General features: G+C 43.7%; 1 protein-coding gene across 1 annotated transcript in view; it reads left to right on the plus strand.

Moving 5' to 3' along the window:
• KDSR (3-ketodihydrosphingosine reductase) overlaps window positions 26-15,044 on the plus strand; it is a 41,355-nt gene continuing 26,336 nt past the window's right edge. The window contains exons 1-5 of the mRNA XM_001925913.6: window positions 26-366; window positions 5,576-5,665; window positions 8,131-8,187; window positions 13,552-13,617; window positions 13,808-13,903. Coding sequence (XP_001925948.1) covers window positions 259-366; window positions 5,576-5,665; window positions 8,131-8,187; window positions 13,552-13,617; window positions 13,808-13,903 — 417 coding nt within the window. The 5' untranslated portion in view covers window positions 26-258. The remainder of the gene's footprint in view (window positions 367-5,575; window positions 5,666-8,130; window positions 8,188-13,551; window positions 13,618-13,807; window positions 13,904-15,044) is intronic.

Genomic DNA, 15,044 nt, shown 5'->3' on the forward strand with positions numbered 1-15,044 from the left:
CTCGGCGCGATAGGACAGCAGCCACAGCCTCTTTGCGAGTGGAAGCACCGCCCCGCGCGGTGGCGCCCTCCGCTAGCTCCGCCTCTTCCCCTCCGGCCGCCGCCCCGCCCCACGCCGCGGACCCAAACACCGGCTCCGGCTGCGCGCCGCCGCGCGTGATCGCCGGCGCGGCCGAGCCCCGCGCTCTTGCTAGTGCCGCCCGCCCCCGGCCCCGGCCCTGGCCCCGGCCCCGGCCCCGGTCCGGGCCCCGGCAGAGCGATGCTGCTGCTGGCTGCCGCCTTCCTCGTGGCGTTCGTGCTGCTGCTCTACATGGTGTCTCCGCTCATCAGCCCCAAGCCCCTCGCCCTGCCCGGAGCTCATGTGGTGGTGAGTGGCCTCCTGTTGCTGCGCCGCCGCCTCCCGGCCCGCTCGGCCACCCGGAACGCGCCGGACCGTGATTCAGGCCGGGGGCGGGGGGTGGGGGTGGGGAGAAGGCGACGTCCCTTTCTCCAAATGGAGGGACACCTGCCTCCGTCTGCCCCAGCACTGCCCCCTCGGAGGGCCTTGGGGACCCGCCCTCCGTCGCATCTGGCTCCTCCCGGGGCGGGAGAGCAGGTTAGCAGGGATAGAGCCGGCGAGCCGGGTCCCGGCGCTTCAGGGGCTCGGGAGACGCTCGTTAATCCCCGGAGCATCCCTGGGATCTGGATATTTTTGTCCTCGGGTTTCCCGATGAGTCAACTGAAGAACAGAGAGGTTGAGAAACTTTGCCAAGGACACCGCAGTCGGTGGCGGCTTCGGGCGAGGCGCGCTGTCTGGGCCGGGTTGCGAGGAGGCGGGCGGCAGGGAAGGGGGCCCCATCATCCAGGACTCACCGAGGCAGCTCGCACCTGGAAGATGGCCTGCGCGAGTGACAGTTGCCAAAGGAATCCAGGAAATGACTCACTTAGGGGGGAAATTGTTCCAAACCCGGTGGGCTGGCAGTGTTGGCTACCTGTGTTGGACGCTTTCTGTCCCTTCTACACTGCTTGTCTCTTTTGAGCTCAGCCCGGCCGTCGTTTCAGAGTCAGTGGGATGAACTGAAGTACTTGACTGATGCTTTAGAAATGAAGGGGATGTGGGTAGGTTTGGTTTGTTGCTTAACGGACGCTCGTGTCTTCAAAGATTCCTTTTCTGCCGCTGGGGTCCCTTCAACAGGAAGAATCCTTCTTACCTGAGCCCAGCATGTCACCATTAGTAGTGGGTTTATTGTCCGTTTTCTCATTTGTTTTTCACAAGCCCGAGGCACAGTGAAGCGGGAGGTTATGAATAAGGAAAGTTAGCTACTAAGCTGGTAGCGCAAATCCTTCTGGTGTCTCACTGAGATCTGAGCCTCCCCACTCAGTGAGATGTGACGGGGTGGGTTGGTCACTGCTTTTAGTGTGGTCTGAATCAGGCCAAGATTTTGTGAATGGCAGCATGTATTTTCTTTAACTTCTCTCTTGTAAAACTATTAGTGTATTTCCAACTCCTGCCATTGCTGATGTGGAAGATGAGGCAGTGGGTGTAAATTCATTAGAGATGCAGAGAGGAACACATTTTTACAATCATGCTACCTTCTGAAAGTGTTACATCTGCAAGAGAACTTCTGCCTCAAAAGCATGGCTTTCAAAGTTGGATTCTTTCCAAAGTTATGTTTGTAGAGCATCACTTGGAAATGGTCAAGTCGAAGCAGTAATGAAAATTTTCATTCAGTGTTTGTAAGGGACTTTCACTTCATGTTGACTATGGTCCTCCCCACCTGATCATGCAGAAGCATGATAGGTAAGATAATAAACATGTCTCTTGGGATATATCCAGGAGAATTTCTTATTTTCACCATCCCGTTTTAATATGCCAATATAAATGAGGATGACATGAATAGTTCACATGATGGCACCATCTTTTTTAATGTCATAAAAGGAGCGAAAGTGTAATTATTTTTCTTGAGATTTGTTATGACTAGACACCGTAGTGTTAGGAGAGGGAACTCATGTTTAAACTGTCTTGCTGATGTGGAAGCATGAATGTGCTTAGGTCATAACTAGTTATTGTTTTGTTTTTAGAACAATTCTGATATTCTAGCGTTATCTCTCTAATTACAGTGGTAAAACTCTTTGACAAGTCTTACACACTCTATACTTAAATCATCTGGTTTTTTAAAAAGCTGTTTACTTGACTTGGTGAGAACTAGAAAATCAAGTCCTCCCTTTTGGGGAGTTGGGTGGAAGTAGCTGTCCAGCAAACCACCTCAGTAAGAGGTGCATGGTGGGATTAGAGGTAGGAACATTTAAAACAGTGTTTGCAATGAGTAGTAACAGGCAGTGATAAGGAAAGGGATTGAAATGTTATCTTTAATGTTCTGCATCTCTTCTCATTTTACCAGTGGTCAGTTTAATGCATACTTAACCCCTTTTCTCAGCCATTAGGAAAATCTCTTCTATTTTCTTATAACATTCAAGAATAACAAGATTGACTTAGGTATATGCTTCTATGAATTAGCTGGCTTGGACTAGAAGGTTTGTTTCCTATGAACTATGACCCAGAAGTTGAAAAGTCTTATTCTTGTTTTTAATGGACAAATCTCATAAGGTTAAACCCTTTTCTTTGCCGTGCAGTCAATTTACACCGCTAACTAGCTTACCCATTACAGTCTAGAAAAGAAGATAGCAATAATTACAATAGCTAATATATAGCAATTTAGAGCATATACATTTTCTCAATAACCTCATCACTTCAGCTTCCATTAATTCATTGGATAACAAATAGGGAAATTTTACTCACAAGTTTCTTTGGCATTGTATTTTTTTTCAGGGAGATGGCACTGTAGACCATTTTGCAAATTAATGTAGGCAGGTATTTATTTAGCAATGGCTTATGCAAAGGGCTGTGCTACGAATAAGGGAGATAACTTGGTACTTGGTCTCAGGGGACTTTGAGTCTAGCCAGGGGGCTAAGACTGGTACAGAAGTAACTGCACAAGGTAGAAAGTGACAAGTAAAGGACAGGACAGAGGGATGGAGTCCAGAAAAGCTTCTTGGAGGAGGAGACAGTGGAACTGGCCTCTGCAGATTAGATGGGATTTGGAAATGCACGTGTGGAGGAGAGCTTGGGTAGAGGGACGTCTGGGCAGCAGGAACATCATAAAACAGCCAGGGTTATTTTTAAGAATCTTGCTAATTGCTGTGGAATTGGAATGCCTGGTGAAAGTAATAAACCAAAACCAGCCGTGAAGTATTTCAGTAGCATAGAGCTCCTCAGAGGCGACTTTTAGCCTGGGCAACAGGTATATTTTTTACAGTAACCAGTAGATAATTAGTTAATTATCTGCCAAAGAAATCCCTTTAGTGGTGAGAAGTTGAGGCTCAAGAGAAATGGGGCAGTCCCGTGGAGATAGGTACATTGTATAGGAAGGATGACGATTTTATTTTATTTTATTTTTTACTTTTTAGGGCTGTACCTGTGGCATAGGGAAGTTTCAGGCTAGGGGTCCAGTCAGAGCTACAGCTGCTGGCCTATACCACAGCCACAGCAACATGGGATCCAAGCCATCAGATCCTACACCTCAGCTCACAGCAACACTGGATCATTAACCCTCTGAGCAAGGCCAGGGATTGAACCTGTATCCTCATGGATACCAGTCAGGTTTGTTATCACTGAGCCACAGCAGGAACTCCGGAAGATGGTTTTAAACTCATAAGATATGATCAGAGGTGTTCTTTATAATATGGTTTATATCTAACAGTAAAATATTCCAAATTATCTCAGTGTCTGACTACCGGGAAATGATTAACTAAGTTTTGATACAGCTATTTAATTCAATATTGTAAAAAGAGCCTTTTAGTTTTTTGACCTTAGACATTATGAAATAATGTTTCTAAAAATAGAAGCAGGAATTCCCTCTGTGGTTCAGCAGGATCAGTGGCATCTTGGGAGCATTGGGACTCGAGTTCCATCCCCTGCCTGGCCCAGTGGGTTGGGGATCTGGCGTTGCCGCAGTTGTGGCTTAAGTCAAGACTGTGGCTCGAATCTGATCCCTGGCCCAGGAGTTCCATGTGCCTCAGGGTAGCCAAAATGAAAAAAAAAAAAGGTAGATACAAAAGCATGTAAGGACAGACAGACAGATCTCTGACACCTGCCTTCCCCCATCATCTGACAACTCCATGCCCCCCACTCCCAGGGCCTATGTTATGTAATGTGCATAGGGAAAATGACTAGGAAGATAATGTTATATTTGTCTTATTAGGTTAAATATATATTGAGTCCTTGCTATATGCCGGGTGCTATACTAGGCGCTAGGAATACAAGGGGAAGCCAAAATAGAGTTGATATTTATATGGAGTTTATGGGGCAGTGATGGGAGAGATGGTTGTGAGTCAATCACAGGAGTAAATGCGTGGCTGTCTGATTATGTGAGTGACAAGAAGCAAGAAAAAAAGGATGCAATGAAAAGTAGGTCTAGGTGGGGGTGGGGGAAGTCTGAACGCTTTTCTCAGGAAGTGATATTTGAGAAGTGGTATTTGAGCCTAGATTTAATGGGTGATTAGGTGCCAGCCGTATGTAAAGAGGGGTGGAGCGCATTCTTGGCAGGGAAAATAGAATGTACAAAGGTCCTGTGGTAGGAGAGAGCCTGGAACTGAAAGATAGCCAGTATAGCTGAGCTTCTACAGTTCCCATTTGATCTCTAGCCTGGGAACCTCCATATGCCACGGGTGCAGACCTCAAATAAATAAATAAATAAATAATAAATGTTTTATTTGTATTTGGACTCAAAGGCAGATTAAGGTATTTAAGGTATTATTTATTAGTTAAATGTGTAGGGATCCTTGAACTTGGAAAAAAAAATTATAGGTGCGCAGTTGAGAGTTCAGTACTAGAAACAATCAAAGCCATAGGCCCTGCTGACATGTTTGCACTTACTCCACTCACCAGGTCTGGGATGAAGATGCTCCAAGAGCCAAAAATTGAGTTCCTGTAGGCTGGGTTTTATAGCCCATCATAGTTATTTATTTTATTTTATTTTTTTACAGCTGCACCCAGGCATATGGCAGTTCCTGGGCCAGGGATTGAATTCGAATCACAGCTGTGGCCTATAACGCAGCTGCAGCAATGCCTGATTCTCGATGTACTGCACAGGGCTGGGGGTTGAACCCATGCCTCTGCAGCCACCTGAGTCCTTGCAATCAGATTATTAACCCACTGTGCCACAGCTAGAACTCTATCATGGTTCTTTTTTTTTTTTTTTTTTTTTTTTTTTTTGTCTTCTTAGGGCCGAATGCACAGCATATGGAGGTTCCCAGACTAGGGGTCTGGTTGGAGCTGTAGCTGCTAGCCTACACCACAGCCACTATAATGCCAGATTCCAGATCCAAGCCACGTCTGTGACCTACACCATAGCTCATGGCAAGGCTGGATCCTTAACCCACTGAGCGAGGCAAGGGATTGAACCTGCATCCTCATGGATGCTAGTCAGATTCGTTTCTGCTGAGCCAGGATGGGAACTCCTAGCATAGTTCTTTTGAATCACCTTCCCACAGAAGGGAAATTTCAAGTGCTAAGATTTCTTAATTTTTGCTTTTAGGTTACTGGAGGCTCCAGCGGCATCGGAAAGTGCATTGCCATTGAGTGCTATAAACAAGGAGCGTTTATAACTCTGGTTGCACGAAATGAGGTGAGTCTTCTAGTTACGCCATTCCTCATGTATCTGTTCAAAATTACATTAGTCATAGAGGCTGTGTGAACATCATAGTGTTCACAGCTCTGCGGAAATTTGGTTGGAGGAGATTCCTAAACCACTGGTTATTTCTTGAATTCAGGGCGAAGACTTTTTGGTTGAAGTCAGGTGAGCTCCACAAATATTTATTTAGTGGTAGCAACTCTGAGGCAACATCAGGAACACTGCAGATCTTGAGATAGGAGAGGCTGAGACCGTGTTAAGTGACACACCTGGCCATAGGAAGCTGGCAGGTGCCCACAGCAGTGGCTGTGGGGCTAGCATCTGAGTCCTAAAGGATGTGTAGATGTTTCTCTATAATTTGCTTATGGCGTCATCTCCATCTCTAGTGAAATCCAGGCCCCATACTCCTCCCTAGCAGTTTAGCAAAACATCTTTTTCTGTGACAACACAAGGTCTATTTTTCTTTTTTTTTCTTCAGTGCCTGTTATTCTTACCAGAATTGTTTCCGTAGCCCTTAGCAGTGACCGTATAGTCACACCAACAGCCATGGCATCCTCTTGCTCTGTGGGGCGGGAGAAGGACCGTGGCTGTCCTGGCCACTGCTGTCGTTCTGTGCTTGGCACAGTGCTTGGGTCATAGTGGTGCTAAAACACATTTGCTGAATGAAGAGATGAGGGGAGAGAGGATGGAGAGAGTGGGAGCTCCAGTGCAGCATCATTGATGGGGGATTTTGGATTCTCCTGTGAACAAGGAGGGCAGTAAGGTGAGGGTACCCAGGCAGGGGGTGCACGGGGGTGCATGGAGGGCTCTGGGGGAATTGTTTAAATAATGACAAAGAATTGGGCTTGGGCACCCAACATTTTTTTTTTTTATGAAGGAAGACAGAATTTGCTACCTTTTACTTACCCCCAACTCCTCTTAACAATGAATCTGCTTCTGGCATTGAAACCACTTTCTGTGGCTGAAAATACAACTGTGAGAAAATGGCATTTTGTGCGACTTGAACACTGATATTTGACACAAGACAAATAGGTCAAAAAGGTGAAAAAGGAGGCAGAGGACACCGGGGTTTCAGGTGCTCAGAAGCTCACTCTGGGGTCCTTGCAACATGGAGATGAATGAGCCTTCTGGTGTTGAGAAATTCTTTATTTTCTAATGTAATGTTTTATTCCAATTTGGCAAAGTCAGGAGGTGTATATCCTTATTAATATAATAATCTAATGTTATCATAGATACATTCTTTTTTTTTTTTTTTTTTAAGGGCCACCGCACTAGCAGCATGTGGAGGTTCCCAGGCTAGGGGTCCAATCAGAGCTCCTGGCCTACACCACAACCACAGCAACACCAGATCCGAGCCATGCCTGTGACCTACACCATAGCTCACGGCAATGCTGAATCCTAACCCATTGAGTGAGGCCAGGGATTGAACCCGCAACCTCATGGTTCCTAGTTGGATTCGTTTTTGCTGCGCCATGATGGGAACTCCCATAGATATGTTTTTATTTAGAAAACCTATATGTCTTTTGGAAGGATTACCCACCTCTTTTGCTCTTTGCTGTCCTGATGTATTTAAATTACAGTTTTTATAACATATTAAGTCACTGTAAACCAATCTCTGTCCTCTTGAAAATGACTAAAACAAGCAGACTTGAGACCTTGGAAGAATTACCCTAGGTTTACCTAATCCATCTAAAAAGTGATTTTTACTATGTTTGCTTTAATAGAGGAGGAGAGCATTGGATGATCTCTTAGGAAAGCATTCTTGATGTGGAATCACATGTACTCTTAAGTTTGGGAAGTGTCCGTATCAATATAGTTGTTATTGTTTCTTGTCTAAGTAATGTCAAATGAAAACATTTATTAGAATTGATGAGGGAGGAGTTCCTGTTGTGGTGCAGCAGAAACGAATCCGCCTAGGAACCATGAGGTTGCGGGTTTGATCCCTGGCCTTGCTCAGTGGGTTAAAGGATCCAGCATTGCCGTGAGCTATGGTGTAGGTCACAGGCATGGCTCGGATCTGGTGTTGCTGTGGCTGTGGTGTGGGCCAGCAGCTGTAGCTCCAATTGGACCCCTAGCCTGGGTACTTCCATATGTTGCAAGTGCAGCCCTAAAAGCAAAAAAAAAAAAAAAAAAAAAAAAAAAAAAAAAAAAAAGAATTGATGAGGGACCCTTAGCAATTAATATTGATAATTGGGATCTTGCACCTCATTAACTTTTTCTATTATCTTTCTCTGTAATGCATTTAAAAACTTGCTATTACTTAGTTTAGCTTAACATACTTTACTGCTGCTTTTTAAAAATAGAATGTAGCCCTCGGCTCTGCAATATGGATGCAGTCCTGTATGTTTTCTGTCATTTAATAAATACTTGTACAGATAATTGTTTTTTCTCCCTTCTATCCAATAAACAAATGGACAAATGGATAATCACCAGAACTAATTGTTCTCTGTTGCTTTCAGGACAAGCTGTTGCAGGCAAAGAAAGAAATTGAAAAACACTCTATTAATGATAAACAGGTAAAATCACTGTCCTCGATGTATTTTCTGTACTAATCAACACAGAGTATGAAGGAAAAGAGTGACTTCAACTATGAATGGTTCATTGAAAGCATGTAAGATTTTCCTAATTAAAGTACATATTAGACTTTTTTAAAAAATGTGAAATTGTGTGAATTGTCTAGTAGGACTTCAAATTATTACCAAGACAATATATAGATTCTAATACATGTACACACACAAATGATCAAATAATAGAATGCTTTATTAGAAAATGATTTTTTTGTTTTTTGTTTTTTGTCTTTTTGCCATTTCTTGGGCTGCTTCCTCGGCGTATGGAGGTTCCCAGGCTAGGGGTCTAATCGGAGCTGTAGCTGCCAGTCTATGCCAGAGCCACAGCAACGCAGGATCCAAGCCACGTCTGCGACCTACACCACAGCTCACGGCAACGCCGGATCGTTAACCCACTGAGCAAGGCCAGGGATCGAACCCGCAACCTCATGGTTCCTAGTCAGATTCATTAACCACTGCGCCAAGATGGGAACTCCTAGAAAATGATTTCATTTCAATTATTCATTTGAATTAACTTAAGGGGAAGGGGATATTAAACATTTTTTTTTGGTTATGGAATTTTTTGATGAATAAAATGGTATGTGTATATATGTAATATATATTTCAGTGTAAAACCTGATTACAAATTGGAGTTCACATTGTAGCTTAATGGGATTGGGGGCGTTCTGGAGTGCTGGGATGCAGGTTTGATCCCTGGCCTGGCATAATTGGTTGAATGATCCAGTGTGGCCAAAACTGTGGCATAAGTCATAGCTGCATCTCAGATATGACCCCTGGCTGGGTAACTCTGTATGTCGTGGGGCAGCCAAAAAATAAAATTAAAAATAAAAATTAAATCTAATGAAAAATTAATAGCCACACACTCATCACCTACCTTAGGAAGTGGCATTTACCAGGGCCCCTGAAGCCTCCTCTGAGCCCACATCAACCTCATCCTCCTGCTTCATTCCTAGAGGGCCCCCAACTTGATTTGTGTGTTTCTTCTTACATTGCTTTTTTTTTTTTTTTTGGTCTTTTAGGGCCACACCGGTGGCATATGGAGGTTCCCAGGCTAGGGGTTGAATCGGAGCTGTAGTTGCCAGCCTACGCCAGAGCCACAGCACCTCAGGATCTGTAGTTTGTGACCTACAGCACAGCTCACAGCAACGCCAGATCCTTTATCCACTGAGCAAGGCTAGGGATTAAACCTGAGTCCTCATGGATGCTAGTTAGGTTGGTTAACCACTGAGCCAGGACCGGAACTCCTTCTATTGCTTTTTAAAAACAATTTGACCATAAAGACATGAGTAAAGTATGGTTTACTACTGCTTCTTTTTGAAATTTATGGCATCATTCTTATTTTAATAGCTTTACTGAGATAATTTCCACATACCGTATAATTCACTGATTTAAGCTATACAGTCCAGTGATTTTTTAGCATATCCACAAAGTTGCACAGCCATCACCAGAGTCAATTTTAGACTACTTTTATCATCCCAGAAAGAAGATCTGTATCCATTAACCATCACTCTGCATTCTCTCCCAACCCCCTCCTAACCTCAGGCGATTGCTGACCTACTTTCTCTTGCTGGATTTATGTGCTGTCATTCTTTGGGTATCCTTGTGCAACTTGGATACACCTTGTGCAACTTTCTTCACCTGATACTGATGTTAAAATTTCCCCCTGTTATTGCGTAAAGTAATAGTTCATATATTTTTTTCTTTTTTTATAGCTGTCTAGTATCTTCTTGTACGTATAGACCACCTTCCATTCGTCAGTCCTACTGTTGGTGGATATTTTGGTTGATTCCAGTAGTTTTGTTAGTTTGCTTTGTGTCTGGCTATTGCTAAAGCTTCTCTCTTTGTGCATCTGTGCAAGAGTGGAATATACCTAGAAATGGAATTGCTGAGTTGAGTGTCTGCATCTCCAAAGTAGTTATACTCCCACTAGTAGTGGCCGGTGACTCCTATGGCCCCACATCCTTGCCAACACTTGGTATTGGCAGACTTTCTAATTTTTGCCTTTCTGGGGGTCGTTTTACTCCAGTTTTAATTGCCTCTTTTTTTCTCCAGAATATATCAGAGAATTTTGCATGGCAATAAAAAAATCTGCCTCATCTTTTAAAACTGCTGTGGCAGAATACTGAATACTCCAGTTTATTTAATCAGTTCCTTCTTATTGGCTTTTTTTTTCTTTTGCATTTTATGCTGCAGGTAGAAATCCCCATCCACCTTCTTTGGGCACATATGTGAGTTTTTCTCTAGTACCCTGTTGCCTGCACCCTTTTCTCTGAAGCCATGAACATTGGAGAGCTGCCAGCTCAGGAGATCTCCCCAAGCTGTTGTTGTATTTTTAATATTCCTGTAATTTCTGATAGAGAAAGAAGCATTATCGAGAACCACAGATCTGGAACGCCCCTGGCTGAAGGCCAGTCTTGCCCGCTGCTGGTACATCTCTGCTCCTTCCTCACTATTCCCACTCTTCTTCATCTATCAGAAGGCTTCAGGTCATGTGGAAAGTTCTTGACCTGCACATCCAGGAAGGGAAAGATCATCAGGGCTGGGGTGGACAAGAGGGAGCCTCATCCTACCCTTGGGCCCAGAGATGGCTTCTTATTGCACTTTGTGTCAGCAGTGGCTTGTGAGCTTTTCTTTTTCTTTTTTTTTTTTTTCCTGGTAACTTGTTAACATTTTTTTGGAAGAATTTCACTTACCAGAGTTATAGGTTTTATAGGTTTTATTCACAGTAAGTGATCTAACACTGTATAAAAAGCATGTATAAAATTAATCATAAGATTCTTACTCTTTTTAAATACTCTCTTAAAAAATGTTTTCTATGTAATGATGGGATAAAATTCAAGTACAGCCCTTCTAGTCTGGAATAGTCTAGGTTATGTTTGTGAAGAGGGCTGTTTCCTTTCCTTAGGAATTTAGACCATTAGGATGGGGTTCCTTCTTGCATTGAACATAACTTCCTGCCTGATGTAGCAAATTCTAAAGTAACTGGTCTCTTTTTAATCCAACCTTTTGGCCTTATTTCTCACATTACATGGCTTTTTAGAGCTGGAAGGGATTCTGGTTGTCACCAGTTTGTGACACTGTTATTGTACAGGTGAGGCCACTGCAGACTTGTTGTGTTCTGCTCAGCTAGTTAATGAAGGGACAGAATTGGAGCCCGGACTTCCCAAGTGCTGTGCCTGTTCTTTCTACTGCATCACATGGCTTTGGACTTGCAGCTACACCTGGGTGCACATAGCTGACATGTGTGTGCCCTTCTGTGTGCTCTGCCTGTACCTTAGCTTGGTGGCCATCTCAACAGGGAGGAATTCATGAAAAGGCTGAGAAAACCTTTCTGCTTCTCTCCGTGACCTCCCTTGGAACATAGAACATTCTCATCATCATAGGCCTAAGCTCTGCTTTGAAAATATTACCAGAAAAGGAAAGTTAAAACAGTCACTTGTTGTTTGTCCCTGTCAGTTGAAATTTCAATTTTATAAATGTCTATCAAAGTAAGCACCAAAATATGTGCTTCCCCCTCTCTCCTTCTGCCTTCCCTCCCTCCCTTTTTAAAAACTAAATGGCTGAGCTCTTCCCACCAACCCCCTGTGCCGTGTACACCAAAATGTGGCCAGGTTTGCATTGGGTGGGCTCAGCTTGGCCTGGCGACCTCTCATCTAGAAAATCTGTGAGTAGCCAGTCAATCCAGGGTCAGCGACCTGAAGCATACCTCAGTGCGTACCAGGTGTGGCTTGGCTCCCCTCCAGCTCCCACAGGCCACAGATCTGCCCTTGGCCCAGTGAGGTGATGCATCAGGTTTAGCCTCCCAGCCCTGCTGAACTAAGGTGGCTTTTGAGCAGGTCCTGTTGGCTTATCTCTTTATTCCACCTACTGATACTGAATCACAGGAATGTAGTCATAGCTCTGAGATTGCTCCAAGGGGAATTTTTTTTTTTAATGTATTTATTAAGTTTATTATTGTTTTTGACAATTTTATTGAGCTAGAATCCACACCTTTTTTTTTTTTTTTTTTTTTTTTAGGGCTGCACCCATGGCATATGGAAATTCCCAGGCTAGGGGTGTAATAGGAGCTGCTGCTGCCAGCCTACTCCACAGCCACAGTAATGCCAGATCCAAGTCCCAGTTTGTGGCAACACTGAATCCTTAACCCACTGAATGAGGTCAGGAATCGAAGTTGCATCCTCATGGATACCAATTGGGTTTGTTACCCCTAAGCCGCAATGGGAATTCCCCCCGAAGCCACACCAATTTAAAGAGTTCAATTTGATGACTTTTGACTGGTGTTTATTCTTGTGAAACCACCACTGAAATCCAGATACCAAACGTTTCCGTCACCCCCGGAGTTCGCCCTGGCCCTGTGCACCCTGTTCCCTTTCACCCCTGGACACAGGGGTCCTCTGATCTGCTTTCTGTCCCTGCAGGCTGACGGCATTGTAAGAGGAGCGTTCTTACATTTCTTTTCTGTTTCTAGCTTTATTGAGGCGTAAATAGACAAATAGAAATTGGCTATATTTAAGGTCTACCACATGATGATTTAATATATGTTTACATTGTGAAGTAATGACTACGATCAAATGGATTAACCATCTATCACGTCATATAGTTGTTGTTGTTGTTGTTGTGTTTGTGTGTGTGAATGTGGTGAAGACACTTCAGATCTGCTCTCTCAGCAAATTCCCAGTATACAGCTCGGTATTGGTAACGATAATCACCCTGCTGGACATTCGATCCCCAGAACACTTTCATCTTCTACCTGAAAGTCTGTACTCTTTGACCAACATTTCTTAAAACATTCTTTTGAGTTTGCTCAAAAGTTTTCTGATAAAGAAACCTTCCCCTCCACCCCAAATTTGCCTGTATTAATTGCATTGTCAGCAGATTTATTTATTTATTTTATTATTATTATTGTTATTGTTGTTTTTGTCTTTTTGCCTTTTCTAGGGCTGCTCCTGTGGCACATGGAGGTTCCTAGGCTAGGGGTCTAATTGGAACTGTAGCCCCGGCCTATGCCACAGCCACAGCAACATGGGATCCGAGCCGTGTCTGCAACCCACACCACAGCTCACGGCAACGCCAGATCCTTAACCCACTGAGCAAGGCCAGGGATCGAACCTGCAACCTCATGGTTCCTAGTTGGATTCGTTAAGCACTGAGCCATGACGGGAACTCCTGTCAGCAGATTTAAAACCCTGCAATCTGTACATCCAAAATTGAACTCCTATCTACTGGAGAGAATTGCCTTCAACTAAAAATAATTCTTTAAAGATGGTTTCAGACACCTGCATAGCTTTGATCATTTTTTTTTTCCTCTCACAGGTGGTGCTTTGTATATCAGTTGATGTGTCTCAAGACTATAGCCAAGTAGAGAATGTCATAAAACAAGTAAGACATTGGGTTAATGGGAATTCATTCACTGGCCTCTCAATTGGTCTTTGTCATTTTTGTGTATGGCTGGGAGTTGGCAAATCTTCCCTATAGGCTTAATAGTTTCATAGATTTTATTTATTGGCATTGATTTGCTATCAAGTGACCCTTTCTCTTTTTTGATGCCTGCTCTGATATATTTTTCCAGGCACAGGAGAAACTGGGCCCAGTGGACATGCTTGTAAACTGTGCAGGAATGTCACTTTCAGGAAAATTTGAAGATCTTGAAGTTAGTACTTTTGAGGTAAGTAAAACCTGTTTTTTTCTTCATTGAGGTAGCCATACACTAAAAAGGAGAACCAGTTCCTGAGTAAAGGCTTTAGGATGAAATGGGTGAAATGCATTCAGTTGTAATAGAACTAGAGACTGGAGGAAGGCTGGTCAAGTCTTAGTCCCAGTGACCATCCAGCTTTAATAATTTTGACAAGTTTCTGGACCTTGGTTTCCTCAGCTGTGAAATGGGAATGAAACCTCTACTCCCACACAGCTTACTGTGTTGATTCACCAAGGTCATATCATCAAGAGAGCTTTGTAGTCTGAGATATGCTAGATTTCCTTGTCATTATCAGTGTTTTTAATAATGAAAACCCCCCCAAAGTTGAAGAGCAGACTCTAGAGTCCTCAAACCAAGAGAAAAAGGTCATGTGTCCTGTTTGTTTGTATTTCTTAAAAGGTCGGCCAAAGAAAGGCCAGTTCTTAAATGTGGCGCATTTTTTCCTTCAGCTGGCACTGCGTCTGCTATCTCTTTCTTACTGGTCTGTAGAGTCTTCATGGGAGTGCTGGGTGTTAAGTGTCTTGCTCTGTGGGGTGAAGTTGTATTCCCCTTTTATAGAAGAGATGGCTGGACAGAAGTTTAAGTGTCTTGCTTCTGGTGGACTGTGATAAAGCCCTGTCCACTGTGATGTAAAATTAAGTTATGCGAGTCCAGATGTAAATGGAAGCAGAGTCATGCCTTAGCTGGAACTCTAGTGTCTTATGGCTCCTTTATCATAAGAGATAGTTGTCTTGACCTATTTGCCTTTAGCTCTAGGTAATGACTGGAAGATTTTGACAGTATCTCAGCAGCTCTGTAAAGAATCAGTTGCAAGGAAAGAGTTGTAGTCTGGGCATGAAAGGATGAGCAGAAAGACTTCACAGGTGGCTAGCAAGAGGGCTGTGTATGTATGAGAAAGATATGGAGGGAGAATCAGCAGACCCACCTTGATTCCTTGACTGACCGTGGAGGGCAAAGAAGATGGAGGTGTAAGTAGTGCATGGTTGTAATAAATAAATGCACAGTTATAAAGCTAGGACCTCAGCAAGTGAGGTGTGTTCAGGGGCGAGGAGCAGGGTCGTTTACATCTGTGTGTCTGATGGATGTGCGAAGGTAACTGAGTGAATGTTTG

This window comes from Sus scrofa, chromosome 1 (assembly GCF_000003025.6).
Source record: "Sus scrofa isolate TJ Tabasco breed Duroc chromosome 1, Sscrofa11.1, whole genome shotgun sequence".
In the NCBI taxonomy this organism is placed as follows: domain Eukaryota; kingdom Metazoa; phylum Chordata; class Mammalia; order Artiodactyla; family Suidae; genus Sus; species Sus scrofa.